General features: G+C 40.6%; 1 protein-coding gene across 4 annotated transcripts in view; it reads right to left on the reverse strand.

The window, feature by feature from the left end:
* sdk2b (sidekick cell adhesion molecule 2b) overlaps nucleotides 1–22,534 on the reverse strand; it is a 375,326-nt gene that overhangs the window by 66,136 nt on the left and 286,656 nt on the right. For all 4 annotated transcript variants that reach the window (XM_042508531.1, XM_042508529.1, XM_042508530.1 and 1 more), the window contains exons 5-12: nucleotides 12,390–12,523; nucleotides 8,124–8,235; nucleotides 6,914–7,104; nucleotides 4,946–5,029; nucleotides 4,584–4,778; nucleotides 2,334–2,450; nucleotides 1,042–1,209; nucleotides 494–596 (exon numbers count right to left, since the gene is read on the reverse strand). In XM_042508531.1, coding sequence (XP_042364465.1) covers nucleotides 494–596; nucleotides 1,042–1,209; nucleotides 2,334–2,450; nucleotides 4,584–4,778; nucleotides 4,946–5,029; nucleotides 6,914–7,104; nucleotides 8,124–8,235; nucleotides 12,390–12,523 — 1,104 coding nt within the window. The remainder of the gene's footprint in view (nucleotides 1–493; nucleotides 597–1,041; nucleotides 1,210–2,333; nucleotides 2,451–4,583; nucleotides 4,779–4,945; nucleotides 5,030–6,913; nucleotides 7,105–8,123; nucleotides 8,236–12,389; nucleotides 12,524–22,534) is intronic.

Raw genomic sequence — 22,534 nt, forward strand, 5'->3', positions numbered from 1 at the left:
TGTCCCGTTGTTTTTATTTTGTCCTAACACTACTCTAGTTCGGTCTCGCTTCTGTTCAGTAAGACTGTTTGGCTTTCTGGCGTTGTATTGCCCTCCCATTTCTGCTTTTGCTTTGCTGTCAAAGCAGTCTGTAAACCCTGATTTTAAAGGTGTTATATAAATAAAGTTAGTATTACATTATTATTGAAACCGTTTGTTTGTACCAGGCTGTAAACATGTTTATTTTTGCTGTGAAGTTAGATATAAGGGGATTGATTTGTTCTTGGAGCCTCAAGTAACCATTCAAAGAGCTGCAGTTTTTGGCACTATCACTTCAGCATCGTTTTCAGCCCCAGAGTTTGCTGCTTCCTTTAAGACCTAGCAGCTGTAACTTCCCTTTGCTTCCCTTTTTTCTAGCACTTCAAGACATCTCTTCAAGTAAAGTGCTTTATATAATTCTATAGAAATACACTTCACTTGCTTCATACCTGTATGTTTGTGAATGCATCCTTACCTGACAGTCACACTGGGGTCGTGTGTGACTCCGCAGGTCATAACAGCTTTAGTTCCTTTGATAACACTCTGGTCCTGTGGGGGGGTGGTAATCCGGGTGCGAGCTGCAGACAGACAAAAAGGAGACAGAGAAATGATGAAAAAAGCCAACAACATGTCCTTCCTGAGAAAAAAAACTATGTTAGCAAAACAACAACATGACAAACACATTTCAGAAAACTCATTTCAGTTGAAATGACATGCTGCTATTTTGTTTCTTGATGGCTTCTTGCAGAAACACCTCGATGATGACGCCAAACTTGCACAAAAGAGCGCCTCTGTATCTGAAGGAATTGAGTGCAGCTTTATTATTATACACCACGACCCCTTTTTCCAACCTCTGCTAAACGCATATGTCTCTCAATAAAACGCCAGCACTGTTAACTTCCTGTTTTTGCCACGTAGGAATGACTGTGAAGGTCTGCTTGGGCATTCACGACACACAGCAGCAGGCATGTGTGCTTTTAAAAGGATGCGAAAGGTCTAATCCATCTGACCCTGCACACTCACCCCAGACCACTAGGTCAGCGGACGCCTCATCGATGCCCCTGGAGTTGCTCGCCATGCAAGTGTAGGTCCCAGCATCTGAGATGTGTGAGGGGGAGATGAGCAGGCTACCAGACTCCAGCAGGGTGAACCTAGGCAGCTGGACAGAACCACTGGCCAACACACGCTCACCTTAAGGGAAAGAAGAAGTTGCACAGAGAGACACAAATGAGAAAAGAAACATAAATGGAGAGGAAGAGAGAAAACTAGAATTACAGGTTGTACGCCTCTGCATTCCAGTTACACTTTGCATCCACGTCTGAGAAAACATGGATGCTACATACACATCTCACCCTGACTGCACAGATCTATAAATTCCAATCAGCTGCTTTAGAGACCGAGTTGAACGTTTCTCTCAGAAATTCCCTGAAGGTGTTTTCTTTAGACATTACGTCCATTGGAATGGGAAGAATGCTTGGTAACGGTGACCTTTGACCACCAAAGTCTAATCTGTTTATCGCTGAATCAAAGTGAATGTTTGTGCCAAATTTTGATAAATTCCTTCAACGTTTTCTTAAGATATCGCTTTCACAAGAAGAAATGAATGTAAGGTCACTGTGACCTTGACCTTTGACCTCAAAAATCTAATTAGTTCATTCTTGGCTTAAAGTAGATATCTGTGCCAAATTTGAAAAAAAAATCTCTCAAGGTGTTCCTGAGAGATTGTGTTGAAGAAATTCCCTCAAGATTCCCAAAATGCGACAGATGCAAGCTCACAGTGACCTTAACCTTGACCTATGACCACCAAAGTCTAATCAATTCATTGTTAAGTCCAAGTGGATGTTTGTGCTAAATTTAAAGAAATCTCTTCAAGGTGTTTGTGAGATATTGTGTTCACAAAAATGAGACAGACATGGTCACAGGGACCTTGACCTTTGACTTACAACCACCAAAATCTAATCAGTTCATCGCTGAGTCAAGGTGGACGTTTGTGCCAAATATCAAGAAACACCGTCATGGCGTCCTTAACACATCACGTTCACAAGAATGGGACGGTCGGATGGACAGTCCATTAACATAATGCCTCCGGCCGGGGCTATTGCCAGCTACAGAGACATAAAAATCAGGCTTTCAGGGACAGAATAGGAGAAGAACGGGATTGTGAGGAAAAGTAAGAGTGTTTCCCTGATCTTCTATTGAGATACAAACATGGAATCCAATCAGGCTTTATTCGTTAAGCGGTGGCAAAATATGGACCCACGTGTAATAGATAACAGGCATCATAATCCCCAGATGTGTATGTGTGCAACAGAGACCTTTTTGCCAGGTGATAGCCGGTCTTGGGGCTCCAGAGGTCTCGCAGTGCAGGATGACTGACATGCCGTCGATCACAGTGCTGTCTGAGGGTCCGGCTGTGATATTCGGGGCAATGCCTGAGGGAAGACAAATGCACACACGCAGAATAAAGAGAAAGCTCAGTACAGTGGAGACAGAAAGTAAGAGGGTTATAGAGGGGAAAGAATAAACGTCTATGGCAAAACCCCTCTTCAAACGTATTTCCTGTAAGCGCCAGCCTGCTGCATCTCAGCGTTTTGTCAATGCTTTATCCCACTAATTCTTTATTGACACAGGCACGACAGTCTGCTGCCCGTCTATTTTCTGCACCCACAGAGATAGTGGATAAAGGAGGAGGAGGAGGACGGACTGAGGGAGGAGCACAGACAGAGAAGGCAATATGTAGATAACTGAAATCACTATTTGTGACATGCAATAAATCAAAGCTTTAATAGGATGACAGAAACTGTATCACTCCCAAGAGAGAAGAGGGAGTGGGGAGTTTGTCACAGGAGCAGAGTTGATCTCAGGACACTGGGAGCAGGACAGAAGGAGAAGTGGGGACTTGAATGTGTTAAGGAAAAAGGGAGATGATAAGATTAGATCTGGAGGGAAGAGAGAGATGAGGAGGAGAGTGTCAGTGAGAGAAAGAGTCAGGGAGACGGGGTGAAGCTGAAAATACACTGCTGCCGCCTTCATATGACGTGTTTCATTCTGCAGATCTGCACTTCTTCCACCTCTGAATTAGGTGAAAATGAGGCGTGATTTAAACTTAAACACGATTTCTTACTTACAGCTGTGGCTCGCCAGACCACGATGGAATCAATGGTGTACTGAAGTATTTTTTTTGTCAACATTTACTTTCATTCCAAAATATTTCCTAAATAAAAAGTATTTTGGTTATTTACTACAAAATAGGGAAGGAAGGGAAGAAGGGGGAATGGACGAATGGACAATTGAAGGAATGAGAGGGTAGAAAAAGCTGGATGTTGCTCTTAAAATCCTTGTAAAAATAAAAACTCCAACACCATTTCAAGGTGGTGTAGCCTACATATAACGACAACTAGTCTCTCCTCATCCGTTCTTTGACACGTACAAGAGACAGCGACAGACAGAAACAGCAACAGCAACAGCAACAGCAACAGCTACGGAGAGAGAGACAGCAAGAGGTGAAGAAAGCAGTCAGGCTGCCAGGGAGCAGAAAGGAAGAGCCGCTAGAGTTGGGATGTACAAGCAGGGAGCTGCAAGGGTTAAAATGAGATGACAGCATTAAGTGTCACAGGGCAGCGCGACCACAGACGCTTTTGCACGCCTAGCCACTGGTGTGGGGGTTGTACAGTGCAAACAGAAAATAATAGGAGCGGCAATTTTAACACAAGCTGTTCAGTGGCACGTATGCATGACAGTAATGCAATTACTGTTGTAATTATTATCATAACTCTTTTAAATGTTATTAATTTGTCCCTTTGTTTTCTTTTGTTGACTTAAGTTTTATTTTTTATTTTTCCTGTTTTTTGTTGTTGTTTTTGTTCCGTTTTGCCTTGGATTTTATACTACTAAACTGCAGCCATTACCCTGCAGTTAAGAAGAGTGAGGCGTCATCAGTCAGTGGTTGTAGAAAGACAGTCAATAAAACAGGTTTTTCAACAATTGTGGTTGTCACTGCAACTACCAGAGGTCGTTAAGCATACGGTTATTAATGTGCACGAAAGTTATTAGGCTGCTGGGTCCAGTAGTTTGCGAGATCAGCTGTGGACAGATACACAGACGTACACACAGAGATAATGAAGGTGTGTATTAAATACTTGCCATTGCCATTGCTAGTGCTGCTGGTATGGCTGCAAACTAACATTTTGCCTCACCTCTTTCGGGGAACAAAGTTGTTCTGATTTTTCTGAATTCTGATGAAAAATGACATTTGTGTTATCTTCTGTCAATTAAGTTGCAGTCATTTTGGGACAGGAAATTGCGAGAGTCTACAGAATTCCATTTAAAGCACTAAATTGCTGCTAATCTTTTCACTACTTACAGGTTGGAATTGCTTTCTGCAAAGCAATTACACCTGGTCTTTTCTGAATCTGACAAGGGGCTTGAGAGAGCTGCGCAACAATTCAACACTATTCTGTAACAAAAAAAAAGGTTCATTTTGAGCTTTAACAAAACACATTGTGCTTTAATAGCAGTGATTATCTGTGTAAAAGCGTTTCCTAAAGAGACGCTTGAACACTCACTGGTGACAGCCAGGTATGTGTTGGTCTGAACTTCTCCTGCTGAATTTCTGGCAAAGCACTGGAACATCCCGGTGTCATCAGGCAGGAGGCCGTTGACCTGAAGGCTGCCTCCTACCAGCACTCTGTACCTGGGCATCTTCACCGGGTTGATGGGGAAAGCATCCTTGTACCACACAATGTCTGGCTGCGGCACTCCTGTAGAGGGGGAGTGAGGGTGGGGAGGTTACAGACAGTAAGTCACACTTCCATTTTTCATTGCATGTTTCAGTATAAAACCACAGAAATAAAGAAACAAAACAGGAAATACTAATTTTGCTCTGACATTCATGACAAATGCACAAATATTCATGCAAACTGCTCACCTCGTGCCTGACAGGGAATGTCCACCACCTTCTCCATCTCAGCTGTGATGTGTTTCTCTGGTTCCTTGATAAATTGTGGCGGTTCTGAGGGACAGAGTGAAAAGAAAGACAGGATGAAAAATTGATAAAACAAGATTCAAGATTGCAAACCTGCCACTGTAATCATCACAGCTCACAAAGTACCTTGATGATAACCTGTACCATCTTGAAAAAAAGGCTGATGGATAAAGACGTTGTACTGTAAATAGCAAAAAAATACTTCTCCACTAAAATGACCATTTGTGTATCAATTACTCACCCTGTGTTATGATGAATTTGTGAGGAAATTTTTTTTTCTCAGATAATTCGACGATGAATGAAGAATTCAAAAACAGTGACAAAAACAGCCTTCAGTTCATCAATCATTTTCTCAATTTTCTAAACTTTCACGAATACTTGAACCTTTGAGCCCTGAGAAAATTGGTGCGATTTCTTTCAAAAACATGGTAAAAAACGCAATGAGCAAGAAATGTTCAGCAAATTACAAGAAATTTTAAAAAGCTAGGGCAAGATGTGCAGAGAACTATGTTTCTACATATCATAATTACATATATCTACATGATTTTACGGAATTATCATCACTTTTAAGCAGATTTTTTTAGGTAATTTTCCTGTTCCTATTATTGTTTTACTTTCGTTTGTTTTTTGTTTGCCAATTTTTAGGTAATTTTATTTTCTTTTTTAAATAATTTCTTTTGCATTTTTTTATAAAGATGCTCACTGCCTTCTTCCCATGTTTTTGAAAGAAATCAAGCTAACTTACCCAGTTTTAAAGTTTAACACATTTTTGCTTTAAAATGTACTGCTCGTGGGGACAAACTACTAAAAAAGCAGCTGAAAATAATGGGATTAAACAGTAGTTAGATTACAGAAATTAGTAAGTCATGTATCATAACAGCTTTAAATGTATCTTTCAAACTCATGGGGAGAAGGAACGGCTCAGTTAGCTGTATCAAGGGAAAGGTTCACCGCACCTTGTCCTTTGAATCACATCACAACCTTGAAAAACATCAAAGTGTTTCAGTGGGATGGAATGAAAGTGACTCCTGCAATGCTATTAAACAGTTTCTTGAGGCCAACCATTAGCTTCCTGCCTTTTAAATCAATAACACTTTAGCCTCACTGCCTTGTGACTTCACAGCTATAGCTTTGCCACTGGAAGTATTAATATGAATTTCATACCAGCTCTTCTTTTCGAACTTGCAAACAGAAATGCTACGTTTCCTCTCAAACATTTGCTTTGTGTATATAACAAAATACACAGACGCAGTTTAATCATTAGGTTGTCATGCTTGCATGAAAGCATGTATATAAATCATGCGTTATGACTCATCACATAATTTCTCTTCACCTTGTGCATCATAAGAAGTCATAAAAAGGTATTAAAGTATGTGGAAACTCAAGGACAAAAACAAAAAAAACTGAATGAAAACACAAATATTAAGGAGAAGTGCTCCAAATCCTAAAATTCTGAAATACTAAAACATGTATATACAAAAGGCAAAAGCACAAACAGTGAGATAAGTGCTCCAAACACAAATAAAACATGGGGGGAAAAGAATGATGAATGTATTTTGACTTAGCAGCGGCAGAGATACTGAAGCTTTCCCATCACGGCTCATTTGGATGTGGATTTCCTTAATGTTTGTGCTTTCACTCTCATATGTGTTTTTGTCCTCGGGGTCCACTGTAAAAATAGTACTTGCAATGCAGAGTCTAATTAAACCTGCATGGACCTGGTGATAGGCAGACGTTCCCATGACAGCCCGTGAATGGTAAAGTAGTTTTTATAAATACTAAAGAAACACTGTAGTAATAAGTGTGGAAGATATTCTCATGTGCAAGACAACATGTCAACAGTCCTGCTTCAAGTTCTAAGTGATAATACTAAAAAAAACTGATGCGCATATTTCAGCTTTTAATCCTTACCTAGTACATGCAGGTAAGCCCCAGCGCTGACTGAGGGCACGCTGCTGCTGCGGAGAATGGCCTCACACTCGTAGAAGCCAGCGTCGCTCACCACAGGACTGAGGATGGTCAGCCTGCGGTTGAAGTCGCTCAGACCGCTGGTCACCAGCACGCCGTTCTTACGCCATGAGATACTCAGCTTGATAAGAGGCCTACAGAGTGAAAAGTAGAGTTTCAGAGATGTTCCCATCTCACTGAGAATTTATGTTTTGGTGCTTTATGATAAACGATTCTTGTTTCGCAACATTGGGCCAATGTGACACATATCCATCAATCTGCTTAATCGGCTGGAGCATCGTGTATTAAAATCTAAAAAATGTCTGTTTATGGGTGGAGATGATACCAACTGTTATCAATTCAAACAGACTATTTCATGAATCAAGGGATACCATTAGTGGAGGAGTCTGCTTTGATTCTGCATATTCCAAAATACAAGAACACTTGTGTCTACAAACACTTGGAAAACCAGAAAAATAAGACTGGAATTAACTAGAATTATCATTCAACACATTAAATATTTATTTTACAGTGCAAAAAAAAAAAATTAATTAAAAGCATTTGGTAAAAATGTACTTGTTAAGAAGGGTATGAGTGTAATGTAGTGTATTTTATTGTTATGCTACAATGGGTATCAAGAAAATATGTATGATTTACAAAATCTATTATCAGCTTCTTGATTTCAAAAATGTGTGTTTATCTAACACTCAACCCGCAAACTTTAAGCATCGAGGTAGCAAAATTTTCAGGTCTGAGGACAGAGACGAGCACTGCAGGGCTGTTCAAGGTGTGCATTTGTATTTCATGCAATGTTTCTGTAAGTCATTGTTAACTGACTTTAAGTGTTTTAAATTTTTTTGATCTGTCCATGATATTTTCTAGTGTGATCAATCAGTAATTATAAAAAAAAGCACTGTTCCTGTACACACTGCTGTTGTGAATTAAAGTGTTAGGGTACTGTTTATTTTAAAACAGCATAATCCTTTCTGTAAAATGAAAATAATTACCAAAAAACTTATCCGAAAAAAGAAATCATTGGTGAATGTCAGAATCTTTGTGAAAACTACTTTTAAGAAGAAATTTCTCCTCAAGAACAGCTGGTGAACGAGGCGCAATGATTTGAATGAACTGACCCTTTAACAAAATGATTTTTATGAACCTGCAGGATGTTTACCTGGCGTTGGCAACACACTCCATTGTGACCTCCGAAGTGCCTGTGACTACGCTGGTGTTCCTGGGAGGGATGATGATTGTTGGGGCGATGGGGTCTGCTGGACCTCCCACATCTACACAGACAGACGGACACGTTGCCACACACACATACCAACAAAAACACACACACAGAGAGGTTAAGCAGAGAGTAATTATCCCAAAAGACAAACACAACAAACATATATTTATTACAGACTGAATGTGGCAAGCCCTCTGGACGGTGGCGTCCTGTACATTTCATTTCCACCCCGTGCGCACTGTGGGTCCTCATCAACATGACATATTGAAACTGACCAATGCACACAGTGTATCTGAGTTCTGACAGAGAGATGGGCCGAATAGGATGAGACGGTGCACTGACTGTGTATAATAAGATGTCTGCTGGAGAACCAGAAACAGGGATAGAAAAATACTGCCTGACAAACATAAAGCTGAAGGGGTGAATAGGTTACAGTGTGTGTGCGTGTGTGTACGTGTGTGTGTATATACACACATTTTCATATGTATATAAAACTCTGCATGTGCAAACTAGTTCATGTCTGTTTAACTGTGCGCATAAGTGTGTGTATGTGTGTGTATGTGTGTGTGTGAGCATCAGACACAGACAGCCCATGGCAGTGAGAGAACAGTGTGTGCGTGTGCTGCTTGAGATGTGTCATGTCTGTGATAAATTCACACTGATCTGTCAATCCCATCATGCCCTGGGAGTGTGCTCGTGGCTGCACATGTCAAATGTAGCTACAGGGGCTGTCATGACTCAATCTTACCAATCTTGGGTCATTAGATGCTGTGTACAGGCCATGTGTGCAACCACCACCCACACACACCTTAACATCACCAAGGTTTGACTGCGAGTCACCAAGGAAACGCATTGTAAAATTTTAATCGGACAAACCAAAGTTCCTGTGAAAAATATGCTAGAGCATCTTTAGCTTCTATACTGTGACATATTTCCCAGTGAAACAATATTTGAGCGGTGCACAGTTACAAGAGGGTTTTTAATCAAATCCTAAGCATTAGATGCCACTTCTAAATAGTGGGCGGGCTTAGAATTGTCCACTGCTGAGTGGACTGTTGGCTCCACACAAAGCTCTTAGGTGGTTAGATCAGGAAGAAAGTAAGACAAGATGAATTGACCTCTGCCACACTGTTTAAGACAGGGATACTCTACTTGCTTTGCTCTGGGGACACTTTTGCAAAATGACAGGAGGCCAGAGGCCAGTTGCAGCAACCCCACACATGTCTAGGACTTTAGGACATTTCTGGGATTCTCTGATGATCCTAAGATTTTTGGACATTTCTTGGATTATAGGACGTTTCCAGGACATTAGGACATTTCTAGGATTTTTGGACGTTTCTCAGATTTTAGGACATTTCAAGGATTTTAAGACATTTCTAGGATTTTCAAATGTTTCTAGGAATTTAAGGTCATTTCTAGGATTTTTGGACATTTCTAGCATGTTCAGACATTACTAGGATTTTAAGTTATTTCTAGGATTTTTGGATATTTCCAGGACATTAGGACATTAATGTCTTAGCTCAGATCGGGTGCAGGTGATCCTCTGCAAGCAATTTTTTTTTAAATTAACAAGCTCTATTTCGATGCTGTTTTATGCAGTTTGGCACTTCCTGTATACTAAAAGTACGAAAACAATTCCAAGTGGGAATCACTTCATTTTCATTGTGAAATAAATGTAAAGAGGGCCAGGTTTGGCCCACAGCCCGTAAGCTCAATATCACTGGTTTAAAAGATGAAAACACAGGTTTTGACCTGTAATATCCAAACAAACACGTCTTACTGTCTCTCTCCATTTTGCTCTGTTAGCTACTACAACCCATAATTGACTGAACAGGTTCAGGAGCTCATTTATTCCTCAGCCTGTCAACCTCTTTAATCAAAGTATGGCTTCTAAGTAGCTTCAAAGTGCCTTGGTTGAACACTGAATCTAACAAGGAATGATTGAGGGGTTGCACTGCATCCACTTTTCTTAATGTCTGATGTGATTTCTAGCGTTTGTTGTATGGTTTTGTCTGGCTCTGCGGCTGTTGCTTAAAGTACAAACTGTAAAACTGGGCGGTGATAATCAAACATAAATCAAGATTATGTTACTTCACTGCCTGTTTCTCACCTACAATGCTTTCACAAACATGCTTTATCTTACAGATTAACTGTAATATGAGATTGTTTCTTGCCAGCCTGCCGCTATTGTTTCCAACAGACATGCTCGCACTTTGTCAACTACTAGTGGGATTGTTTATTGGTCCAAAGCGGAGCAGTGCACTCTGGAAGATGTAGGTTTTTACCTCTTGAGCAAAAGCAAATGCCACAGCCCTTTTTCTCTGTTTTCTTCGGTCATGTAGCACCAATTTCAACAGTATTTTCATCTTTCTACTGCATAGATGGCCTGGTTGTGAAAAGACCATCTTTTCAGCAAATACTTCTTTTAGACAGTGTTTTTGTCTACTCTTCGCTAATTCAATGTACATGTATATGTGTATGTTAACCATGGAAGAGAGGGGAGGTGGGGAAGAGGGAGGGGCGTCCAGAGTGGGAGACGTCAGCTGTAACTCTGCACCTTTTCTTCTGATTGAAAAAATCAAAATAAAGTTTATTGAAAAAATAACTATAACAACACTAAAAATGTTTTATCCGCTTTAGAGGTAAGTGTATTTTTAACTTTTGGACAGAGTTAGACTAGCTGTTTCCCCCTGCCTCCAGTCTTCTTAGCTAAGCTAAAGAAAGGCACAAAGAGGATATTGGAAGTTGAACTCAAGTTTTTAAACTCTGTCCAAAGTATAAAAACTGTAACATGACCAACACTCGTCTCCTCCGAGTTCCCCTTGACCTTCGCTCTCGCCGAGTCTCAGGCAAGTGCTGTCAGAGCCAGGAAAGCTCATGGGAAATGCATCGTCAGGGGCGTCGCTGCAGGAACAGCTGCTGTAGCAGATACTGACAGATACATATGTGCATACAGTAAAACGCAAGAACACACACATCTTGCAGAAATGGCACTCACAGCAGCCTATACATGAATGTGTGGGTGTGTGCGTATGTGGAGCATGTGTGTAATGTACATGTAAATGCACAGCACGATTCCCAGAGACCTGCCAAGTTGAGACCTCCTGCAAGTATCTCCATCTAACCTGAATCTGTGTGTGTGTGTGTGTGTGTGTGTGTGTGTGTGATCTAGCAGCAGTGTAATCAACTCTGCCACTGTTCTCCACATATACACCACAGGCTATTTCTGCTCCCCTGTGTTGTCAACTGTAATATGTAACCCTCATCCTCGTCATTCACTTCTACACTTAACTCCAGTGTAGCATGTCATGAGATGCTGTCTGTTCGCTTTCCTCTTATAATTCACTCTGCTGAGCTGAAGCCGACCAAATTGGTTTGATTTGTGTATCTTGTGTTTTTTTGTTGTGGCAGCTCAAGATGCTGGTGAATATTAAGAACTACTTGGCAGTAGAACAGACTGTCTGTGTCACTGCTCTCAGAGCTTTCTCTTTCTGTGTGTGTAGCTGCAACGATGTGTAAATTTTGGAGACACTTCAGTGCAGCGAAACGAAATCTGATCATAAAGGTTGAGCTTCTTGGATGTGGCAGAGGTACTTAAATCCTTTTCTTAGTAAAAGTAGTGATACAACAATGTAAAAGTACTCCGTGACATGTAAAACTCCCACATTTCAAATGTAACTTAGGTGAAAATGCACAAGAATCAGCAATTTTTAATTCAGTCAATAATTCAAATTCAATTACAGTTCAATTTTGTCGATAAAAAGTATCAGAAGCAAAAGAAAAGAACTGGCCCCTAAGTACATACATATACTGTAATTTCTCTTCATCTTGTGGGGGTGAGGTGGGCAGATTAATCGGCTATGGCTATTCCTGTTGCAAACTATTGTTATCAGCCTTCAAAAACCTGCTACCGATGAACTCTGGTTTTCATTTCCACTTTGTACTTCACAACATTTCAGAAGGAAATGTCGTTCTTTTTATTACTTTTTAAATAAAGGTTTTACATTGAAAATATTTGGTGATAAATATAAAATACGATGCAATGTCAAACATTAAGGAACATTAAGTATTTCAGCAGGGGCTGAATGTGCTTCGCTGCTTTCCACAACTGATGTTGCAAGATCTTAAAAGTGTGTCCACACCTGTCCTGGCATAATGAATTTGTTACAATGTGTGCATGTGCATAGTTCACAGTATGTGGTTACTCACTCTCTACTGACAGGGTGATAGGCTGGCTGGTCTTGTTCTCTCCGTTCTTGTCATTTACCGCTTGGACGTAGTAGCGCCCGGCATCTGGCGCCACTGTAGACAGAATAACCAGCGTGTTGTCCAGAGTGATGGCACTGAGGAGGAAACAACAACGTTTTTTAAGACATTTTGAAAATATATAAAATAAAGGGGTAGGCTCAGGCGGTATGTAATATTTCTTGCCTTTCTGAAATTTCACCGCTGTATATGGTGTATGATAGTGTAAGTGTGCGCCTCAAACATCCAACCCTCCAATCCTCCGGACAGTAAGTGCACTTCTTACTTTCAGCTTTTCAGACAAAATAGAAAAAAATAAAACACAAAATGTTCAGAAAAGAAATATTCCCATACCCATTTTCCATATTAAACAGAGAAATAGAACTGCCCACCTTTTGAATTCAACTTTCTCACGGTCACGGAGGACTGCAGAGGCTTGTTAACAGATTTGAGAACACACTTTATTCAAACTTGAATGAAACAAAATGAACTCACCCAAATTATCGGCTACTCTTGGTATTAATCTAGTTACTAAGTCCACTGTTCCAACATTCACCAGCTCTGGTGTGGTCAAAATAAATGCTAATTTATCACGTTAGATGTAAAAAACATAACGTTATTGTTTACAGTCCTGTAATGTCTCCCTCCACCACTAGGTTTCGCTGTGTCTTTCAGCTCACCTGCCTGTTCCACCAGTTGAGACCAGAGACTGACCTCTGCTGATGCATGCTGTGCACTACATAAAATGAGTTTAATAGAAAGCGGAGGGCCTGTATTTATAAAGGTATTGAATAACCTGGGATACTGCAATACCCTGGTACAGCCCAAGCTTAGAGGAGAAGAGGAGTCAAGATAGGTGTGATGAACCTGACTGAGAATTTGAAGAACACGTCCCTGTGCCTTGTCAGAACTGAAAAGTTAAAAGAAAGCTTATTTGTAAAAACAGTACATTGTCAGCTTTCAAAGGCAGTATCGGATGGCTTAATTAGAGCTAAATATGTTTGGAGTCTGCTCGTCTGTCCACACTTGATCCCACGGCTGAGAAGGGCATTAAACATTTTAACATTTTAATTACACTGTTCAAGCAGCATTAGCTTTATCGATTTACAATGTGTAAACATTGTGTTGGTGCTGACTGAGCAGGGCAGAAATATTGACAACCTCCCTTGTTCATACTTCTCCTTATGGTTCCTTCTGAAATATGATAGCCCTGCGTAACAACCCAGGGCTTTTAATTGGCTATTTGTACCCCTCTGCTTCCTGTGGCCTGCGTTTTGGCAGCCAAACACTTTTGGCAGGAAACAATAGCATCCTCTTTGCCGGCTGCTGAAACGAAGCCTGAATACATAAACACTCATCCATTTTTCAGCACGTGTCCTATAGGAGCTAAAACCTGGTGTCGTCTTGTCTCTATCAAGTCCTCCTTTGAACATTCACACGTCAATGTGGCAGCCAGCGAGGGAGAAGTCCTCCTCCCTCCCCTCCCCTCCGCCACCTGATGTTACAGCCCCCTGACTATGTTTACAATCAATAGTTTCTTATTATCTGCGCCTGTTCAACAATCTGGAGGTAGACAGCTCGTTCCAACTGGGTGCCTTCCTCCACATACGTCTTTTCCTCTGGCCTTATCCCTCCATCTACTGTTCCTACCTGCTCCCCTCTCTCTCTTTCACTCCATCCTTTCCACCAAATGCTGAATGCTGTCATGTGAGGAAACGATATCTGGTTATCTACCCGGCGCACAACCAGAAAACACATTTGGGAATAAACTCGTCAACACAGCAGGTGAAATGTATTTGAGACAAAAATGTGCACATTTCTGGCATTTGTGACACATCTGCACGGTTCATACAAATTTTTAAAAAATAAATTTTCATGACTTGTGTGGGAAATGAGGCAAATTTTCAAGACCATAAATTCTCTGAAACGACCATCGACTCTTTCCCAATATTATATGATAGATTTTCTAATTACATATTATTTAAAAAAATAATAATAATTCAGAACAGTCTATAGCTGATTATTTTAATATAATTTAGGGGCTGTTCATTATCTTTTAAAGGGGGGGGGGGGGGGGGGTAAAAGGGGGAGGCATGTTTAGAATTTAAGAAGAAAACATTTTGGCAATTTCTAAAGAAAAATAAACCCTTTTTTCTTCAAAAAACTTTTGGTTTTAAACCAACATGCCTTAAGACAGGCTTACAGATAGACTGTATTTTGGATTGGATTGATCACTGCAGTGTTATTGTATTGGGGTCTTGTAAACCAATGAGGGTTTAGCTCATGTTTGTGTGCATGACACATTATTACTAAATCAGTCAATCCAGCTATTTGTTAAAAAGTTAAAGTTAAAAAATTTACAAAGATGATCCGTAAAACACTGGGTCATCTTTAAATACCAGATACACTAAAGGAAACTGGCATAGCACAAATACACAACCAGCTTAGCAAATCACCTGAAATTAATTAATCACATATATTTTTCACCTAAGCTACAATGTTCCAAAACTGGTATTCAGGACAGCCCTGGTACTCTCCATTAATGCAGCATTTAGGCCACAGCCATAGATTTTAAATATATTTGTTTAGCTTTAATGGGGACAAAACACAGAGTCCATTGAAAAATATATATATCAAAGACAGAGACACGACTGTAAGCTCACAATCTGATCCAGTAATAATTAGTTTAAGTAGTTCATATAAACAGTCATTGAAATGCTGCTTAAACACATTCAGACTCAACACAGCCTATTTAAATACCTCACTCTGCAGCTGCACCACTTATAACATATATTCTCTAATACTACAGGATTTATGTTCAATTATTCAATGATCCTACGTATCTATAAAGCTTCATACCAATTTTATAATTTAAGCTGAGATTACACATTATCTGCATAAACATTTAGTAGAAGTGCTTTAACAAACTGACGACCGCCGTTGGTGTTACAAAAAAGAATGACGTGCAGAGATTTGATTGTGAGCTGATGTGACATGATGCTGTGGTAATATCTGAATGTGAGGGCAAAAAACACTGTTCAAAGAAATGACTGACAGCACATAAAAGAGGTAACTTTAGATTGTCCTGAGTAAAAAAACTAATATCGAACCAGGATTTGGATTTTGACATACAGTAACCCACCCCAAACAAACGCGCTTTGATACGAACTGAATCAATGAAGAAATAAAACAGTGTGTCAGGCTCTGTAAGAAGGGATAGACAAAGAGAAACTCAGTATTCGTTGGTTCAAAGAGTAAGTTACTACAGTAAATGACCCAGAGTTTGAGTTTTGTCTCTTTGTGGAAGTAAAAACCCAAAGTTTTCCTCATCTCAGGGTTAAACAAATCAAAACTGGGCCCTGAAGACATGGCAAGGTTACGCGCAAAAGTACAAATCTCTCACATCAGGATACAAAAGAGTCACTGACCAATCAGAAAGCTCACACTTTCAGAAAAATACTACTGTCGGAGAAACAGATCAATATCATTCAAATGGTTGTGGCTCCTGCCCACCTTCTGCACTCTGTGACATTTCAGTTTGATTTTCTCTTAGACGTTTTCTTTCAAGTTCCCTGAGCTATTGGCAGCACAAAATCGGGAATAACAGCCACCTTAGTCATCAATAACAAACAAAAGGTCTTTGATTCCTTGTGAGCAATGTTTTTTTTCTTTAGAAGTACTGTGCTCCTCGCTGCTTGCTGCACACATGTGTAAAAACTGCAACCCCTGTCTTGCACATTTCTGCCATGATCCTGATTCACAGCTGATGACCTCCTCTTCCTCTACTCCTCCAATCTAAGCCACTCAAATTCTCCATCCACTTGTTCCTCCATCCTGACCTTCATCTCATCAGAGGGGGGATCTAAGTACCTGCTGTGCCTTGTTAGAGGAAGCGAGAGAGCTGACGAGAGATTGAAAGAAAGAAAAGATTCAAATAGGGATAAAAATGCTCCGAAAATATATACAGGTGTGCAGGGTCATAAAATACCTTGAATTCTCTCTGTAGCCCACGAGAAGCATGTAGGACACAGCACAAAGAGTGATATGTTGCATATAGCTACCTGTGTTGTTGGCATCTACCGTATGATAACTCATGAGATCCTTCTTCTCAGAGCAGCCACAGCCACTGGGCTCATTTGGGATTCCCAGTGCATGCTGAGACTGAAAACAGTTTTCCTAAAGGGACTGGCAGGCCTCGATGGCTGCAGCTTATGATCTGCGGTAAATATTTAATGCTAGCTTGCTGGAGCGGTGACATCCTGGACGCACAGCCATGAATTATGGATCCCTTTCGGGGATGTGGGCAGAGCGGAAGTGTCCAAAGCGCTGAATGAATCCCAGGTGGCTTCCTGGGACCTTTCTAAAACGGGGACACAATCCCAGGCTTAACTTCTTTACCTGACGTTTAAGAAACTCTTGAAGATGAAAATACAGGGGAGTCGGTGATGTTGCTCGGTACGCATCCAGCCACCCTGATGCATTAAAATTCGAAGGGATGCAGTAAACTCACTATCAGTGTGCAGAGGGGACTATTATTTGTTCTGATAATGCTACACTGTAAAAAAAAAAAAAAACAGTATTAAACCCGTAGAAACACTTCCATAGTGTGACTTTACGTATTTTAAAAACTATTTCTCATGTCACAGAAACCACTGATAATGTTCAAACCATGCTGCCAGTGATATGTCACTAATATGTGTTTTAGTTGCGCTGTTCCGCACAAATCCGACACCTTTCTGCTGGCACACCTGCCTAACATCTCTGTGCGCTGAGGCAGCGGCACAGCATGGATGTTCCCCAAGGACCGCAGGTAGAAAAAAAAAATAACCGTAAGTACATACAATGTACCTAAATTCACAAATATTTAGGATATTAGGATGGACATTCCTGTGATGTACCAATATGGAATGGAATATATATACAGTTTAGTTATTTATTGCACCACGCTCTTGGTACACAGAGCAGCACAGACGGAGCAGCAGAGCGCCAGGCGCAGTGAAAGTGATACTAAACCGCCCACCCCCACAAAATCTGTGGGAAACACTGGCTTCCCACAATAAAATGAACAAAATTAACTGTGATATTGACTTTCTTCCTAAACTAAAAGCCAACCTAAATAATCAGTGCAGCCGCATTTGTTCAAAGATATGTGTCCCATAATTCACAAATATGTGGGAGATTACTACAAACATTAATCTGGATCACAATTTTGGCTTCCAGAGTTTCCCACACATAATTTATTTGTGGCAGCCCGCCACGGTTAAAACATCTGCCACCACATATTGATTTTATATTTTTGGAGCTGGACTGTTCATTGGGAACTGTTGGAATAAATATACCGTTCCATTATCGATCGCACCACACTCTTGGAGCACAGAGCATATTGTGGGCACAGACGGAGCAGAAGATCGCCAGAGAGTGCAACTTCATCACATTTCATTCATTTAAGGAAAAAGGAACACTCGACGACATGCGCCTGTGCTGCACTCATGTACCCGTAAAAACATCCAGAACAAGTACCACAAACACTTGCAAAATAGATATGAAAGATTAAATTTAGCACAAATTTAGCAGGGCTGACAGAGACAACTGAAAGCATGAGAAGCTATCAACATCACCAGTGTAGTACTGCTAAGGTAACAAAGGCAGAGCTTTGCACAACTGGGAGGAGACAGCCTGTTCTCTCTGTGATGATGTCCAGCATTGTGTGAGGTTATCTTACGGAATCTCTTTTTCTGTTTCTTTTTCCACAAATCTCTCATTACTAAATAACCCCATCCATGCACCTGCCAAAATAAGTTTCAGCTAATATTTTACCATCATCAAGAACAAGTCCTCATGTCGTTAGTGTTAGTGGGAGCAGTCGGGCAATTTTTCCCCAGGCTAGTTGATTTTAATGTGCTCCCCTGCTGAGCTTTCTCTCCCTCTGCAGGTAATCAAGGCTGCTGCAGAGGGGGTCACACAAGACTTACACAGCGTGTTCAGCAGATCTAACCGCTCATTGCGCTCACTGGTCCTCAGGGATCAAAGAGCACATGATGCAGGAAGAAATTAAAAGTAAGCCAATTATCCTGAATGGGTTTACGTGTATATCAAGGGAACAAGAAGAGGGAGATAAGACTTTGGTAAGACTTTGGTTAAAACAGGTAATGATTTTTTTTTTTTACTAGCCTCCTGAAGTAATTTCTTGTTTTAGCATGTTGCTCATTTTTTTATCTATCTCATTCTCCCTGTGAATGCATTTTGGTCATCCTTATTAAACTCCCCGGTCTCGCAGTGATGTGTGAGCAGCTGTCTGAGGCTTGCTTTTAACGACGGCTTGCCACGCATCCGGCACGGTGCAGGGATTTATCAAGCCACAGAGCTGAGAAATTTGGACAAATCAGATATGTGTGAACATGCCTCTGCCTCTGTCTGGTTTTTATGTTTATTCCTTCTTTGAATGCTTTTTCGCTTTTTATTCCAACCCAATTTCCTTTTCCATTATTATTCTCCAGAAAGAGCTGCGGTCCACAAGAGAGCCTGGCAGGCTGGACAGCTGCTAAGAAACATCTCGGCCAACTGTGCAGCTTTATGTGCAATCCCGGCTTTGCTTGAAGCAAGAAACAGTACAAGTCTTTCTGCAATTACTTTCTTCTGGATCAATTTTTTTATGTTTAGCGTCAAGGGTGGCTTTTCAGTGACTGCCAGCCTGATAATATCCCACGGCACTTAAATCAATAATGATGATGAGGATTTATGTTTGACTGAAATGGAGAGATGGATGTTTAAATGTTTAATTTGCGACTAGCTGCTTCCCTTCTCTAATATTCATTATAACTAATAAATTAAATTACAAGGAAATTAAATAAACATCGATCTAAGGTCTTTATTTAAAAATACATTTTCCCTAGACTCTGCTTCTGAACATCAGACTTAAGAGCATGTTTTCTATACTGAAAAAAACAGTTTTCCCAAAACTTTGGTTAAAAATCTAAAACTTTTTAATGCACTCAATAGACATATTTCTCGCTAATTTTGGTTGCTAAGCTGTGAATTAAAGAAAAAATGTGTTGAGATTGTCACAATAAAAGACCACTCTGCAACCTGCAGTTTGATAACACAACAGTATGACACAAATGCTACAAACTTTATGGTATTATGCCATTGCTGAAATAATGACTATCAGAGCTGTTGTTAGTGAACCTAATGTTCATGTTACTACCACAAACTGTCTCCAATGTTGTTTCAGATAATTTGACAGTAAATGCTATCAATGTCACAACTGTGGACGAAGTGAAACCACACCAGCTGAAGACCTGCACATCCAGCGTCTTCACCTGCAAGACTGTCTGAGAGGAGCCACCTGACAGCTAATGCTACAATTGGTTTGCACATTTGAAGAATTTCTGAAAAGTGAAAACAAAGGCCAAAATATGAGATAAAATGTTAAAACTAAGCAGCACTGATCAAATAGAAACCAAAATTGCTTAATTCATGCCTCAAATATTTTCTGAAACATAATTTAGATTATTGTTTAACTGTAGTTTGATGCTGTTTCTTGCCAGCCGGTGGATTATGCATTATGTCGCTCACTAGCAGGAGTTCATTGGTCTGGTACGATGCATTTTGGTAGTTTTAGGTTTTCTACCTCTTCAGCAAAACTGTCCTTTTTCTCTGTTTTCTCTGGTCACGTAGCACCAAAAGTATTTAGATCTTTCTACTGCAGAGACGGCCTAGACACTCCTGCAGTCAGCGTTTCAGTAGCACACTCCCTCAAAATTGCAACTTCTGTTGTATTGTGTGAACGAACTGCACATTTTAGAGTGGCCTTTTATTTTGACCATCACAAGACACACCTGTGGAGTAATGATGCTGTTTAATCAGGATTTTGATACTCCACACTTTCAATTGGGTGGATTATCTTGGGAAAGGAGAAGCGCTGGGAATATGAGTTTAACAGAGTGATAACCATTATTTTATTGAATTATATCTACAGAATACATGAAAACAGACTTGTGTCTTAAACCTGTGAAAAAATGGGAGCAAAAACAAAAATGTTGTGTCATTCAGACTGTCAGTCTGTGTGCATATCTTATCGTGTTAATCCAGTACTGACACAGTGTGACAGAGCCGTGCCTGTTCTAACAAACACACACACACACACACACACACACACACACACACACACACACACACACACACACACACACACACACACACTCGGGAGTGTTTTGGCATCTGTCGTGGCTGTCCCTCTCCACCGGGCCGTGAGGGGCCTAACCTCGCTCCGCAGCCTCAGCCCTCCATTACATGCAGACAAATGGCCCCCGTCGGCTGCTGGCCTCCCCCAGGAGAGAGAGAGAGAGCGGTCGACGGGATCAAGCAGCTCACATGGCTGGCTAAAGTATGAGTCAAACTCCAGCCAGAAGACGGATGAAGGCGGAAGAAAAGCTACAGAGAGACACAAGAGTGAGAGCGAGCAGCAGGCTGCATGCCCTACTGCTCAATAGACCTGCGATGAAAAAGGCGCAGCTCCTGGGGATGGAGAGATGGAGGAGGAGAGAGAGAGATGAAAAGAGTTAAGGGAGTGTTGCTCATGAAAACAGCCACTTGTTTTCACACCGGGGGCATGAACTAGAGATTTGTGGCTCACTGTTCGCTTTCTGCTTCCCTGTTGCTTGCAGTTGGTTGAGTGTTCAGAAAACGGTAAAGATAAAACGGATGTCCCAAAAATCCCCACAAGGTCAAAGAGTGACATCTAAAGGAACTCATTTCTGATCAGCCTTGATCTGCCGTGCAACCAAAGTGTGTACAAAACCAAACACAACCGTCAATCCCCAAATCCATGAATCAACACAAGTGCTGAAACGACTGGTTGATTAGTGGATTAGTAAGTAGACAGAAAATTGATTTTAATCATGTAATTACAAATGTTAAATGAAATTGGATGTTGTTGCGTCTTCATCTTTAATTTTCGACCCCCACGTTTTGTGCCCCAGTTTTCTTGGTATTATTTTCCAACTAGCACTCAGTAATGTAACATTAGTCAAAGCGCTTATAGCGATCGTGGTTACAGTGAACAACCGCTTATATGGTTAAAAAAGTCTGGAACAGAATAATTCCAAAACACAAAATTCGCCTGTAGTAATTAAGTGGTCCACTTACAGGCTTCATTTTGAGTCTTTTCATTCATGATGACGCATTGAAAAAAACTGAAGTATAACTATGTCAGTTCCATTTTTGAATACTTTACTCCCATGACACTTTGTTTTTTAAAAGCCCGTCTGCTTCCAGCTGGCTGTCAGAGGCTGCTGCTATGTGCACATTGAAAGAAAAAAAAATTCTCTCAATGAAAAACGTAGCCTCCTTGAAGCTTATGGCTGCTAGTCATGGCTGCTGGTGCTGGAGACACGAATGAAGAAAACGAATGCTCGTACAGGGAGAGCACCTGTGGTTGAAGCCGCCTTCGTCAAGTGGATTGATAACGCCCGGTCACATAATGCCCCCTTGAGCGGGCCCTTGGTGAGGAAAAAGGCTGAAGAATTGGCAGTGAGCCCGGAGAGGACAGTTCTAAAGTTTCCATAGGTTGATTTAAAGAGAGAGAACACTGGGCCTCATGTATCAAAATACTCCAAATTTCTCCAAAATTTTACTCTCTAGAGAAAAAAATATGAGAATCCAACTCCAGATTAACCAGACATTATAACCATCCAAATCTGCTTTCAACCCGGTATCGCCCCCTAAACACTGTATAAGGACAGGTGTGCCGTGTGCAAAGACTCTGGCACATGCACAATTGTAGAGATGCAACCAAAAGAGGATGTAAGGAGAACTTCAGTGGTAGTGATATTGACTTAATTTTATATCACCTTAAAAAAGAGAATGTAATGTTCCAGAGTGTCAGTACTGGCATTACAGCAATTGGGAATTTTTTATTATGGTGTAAATGACATGTAAGCAGAGAAATACACAGTAATCAAAAATAAAAGAAATGGTTTCACATGAAAATGGAAGCAAAAAATGTCAAATTTTAGTCTTAATTGGGATCAGCACACCAAGATTTTTTCTTTAGCCCAAAAATTTAAAAATCCAATTATTAAAATCACTTGAAAACATATAATAATCTA

This window comes from Plectropomus leopardus, chromosome 19, assembly GCF_008729295.1.
Source record: "Plectropomus leopardus isolate mb chromosome 19, YSFRI_Pleo_2.0, whole genome shotgun sequence".
Lineage (NCBI taxonomy): Eukaryota > Metazoa > Chordata > Actinopteri > Perciformes > Serranidae > Plectropomus > Plectropomus leopardus.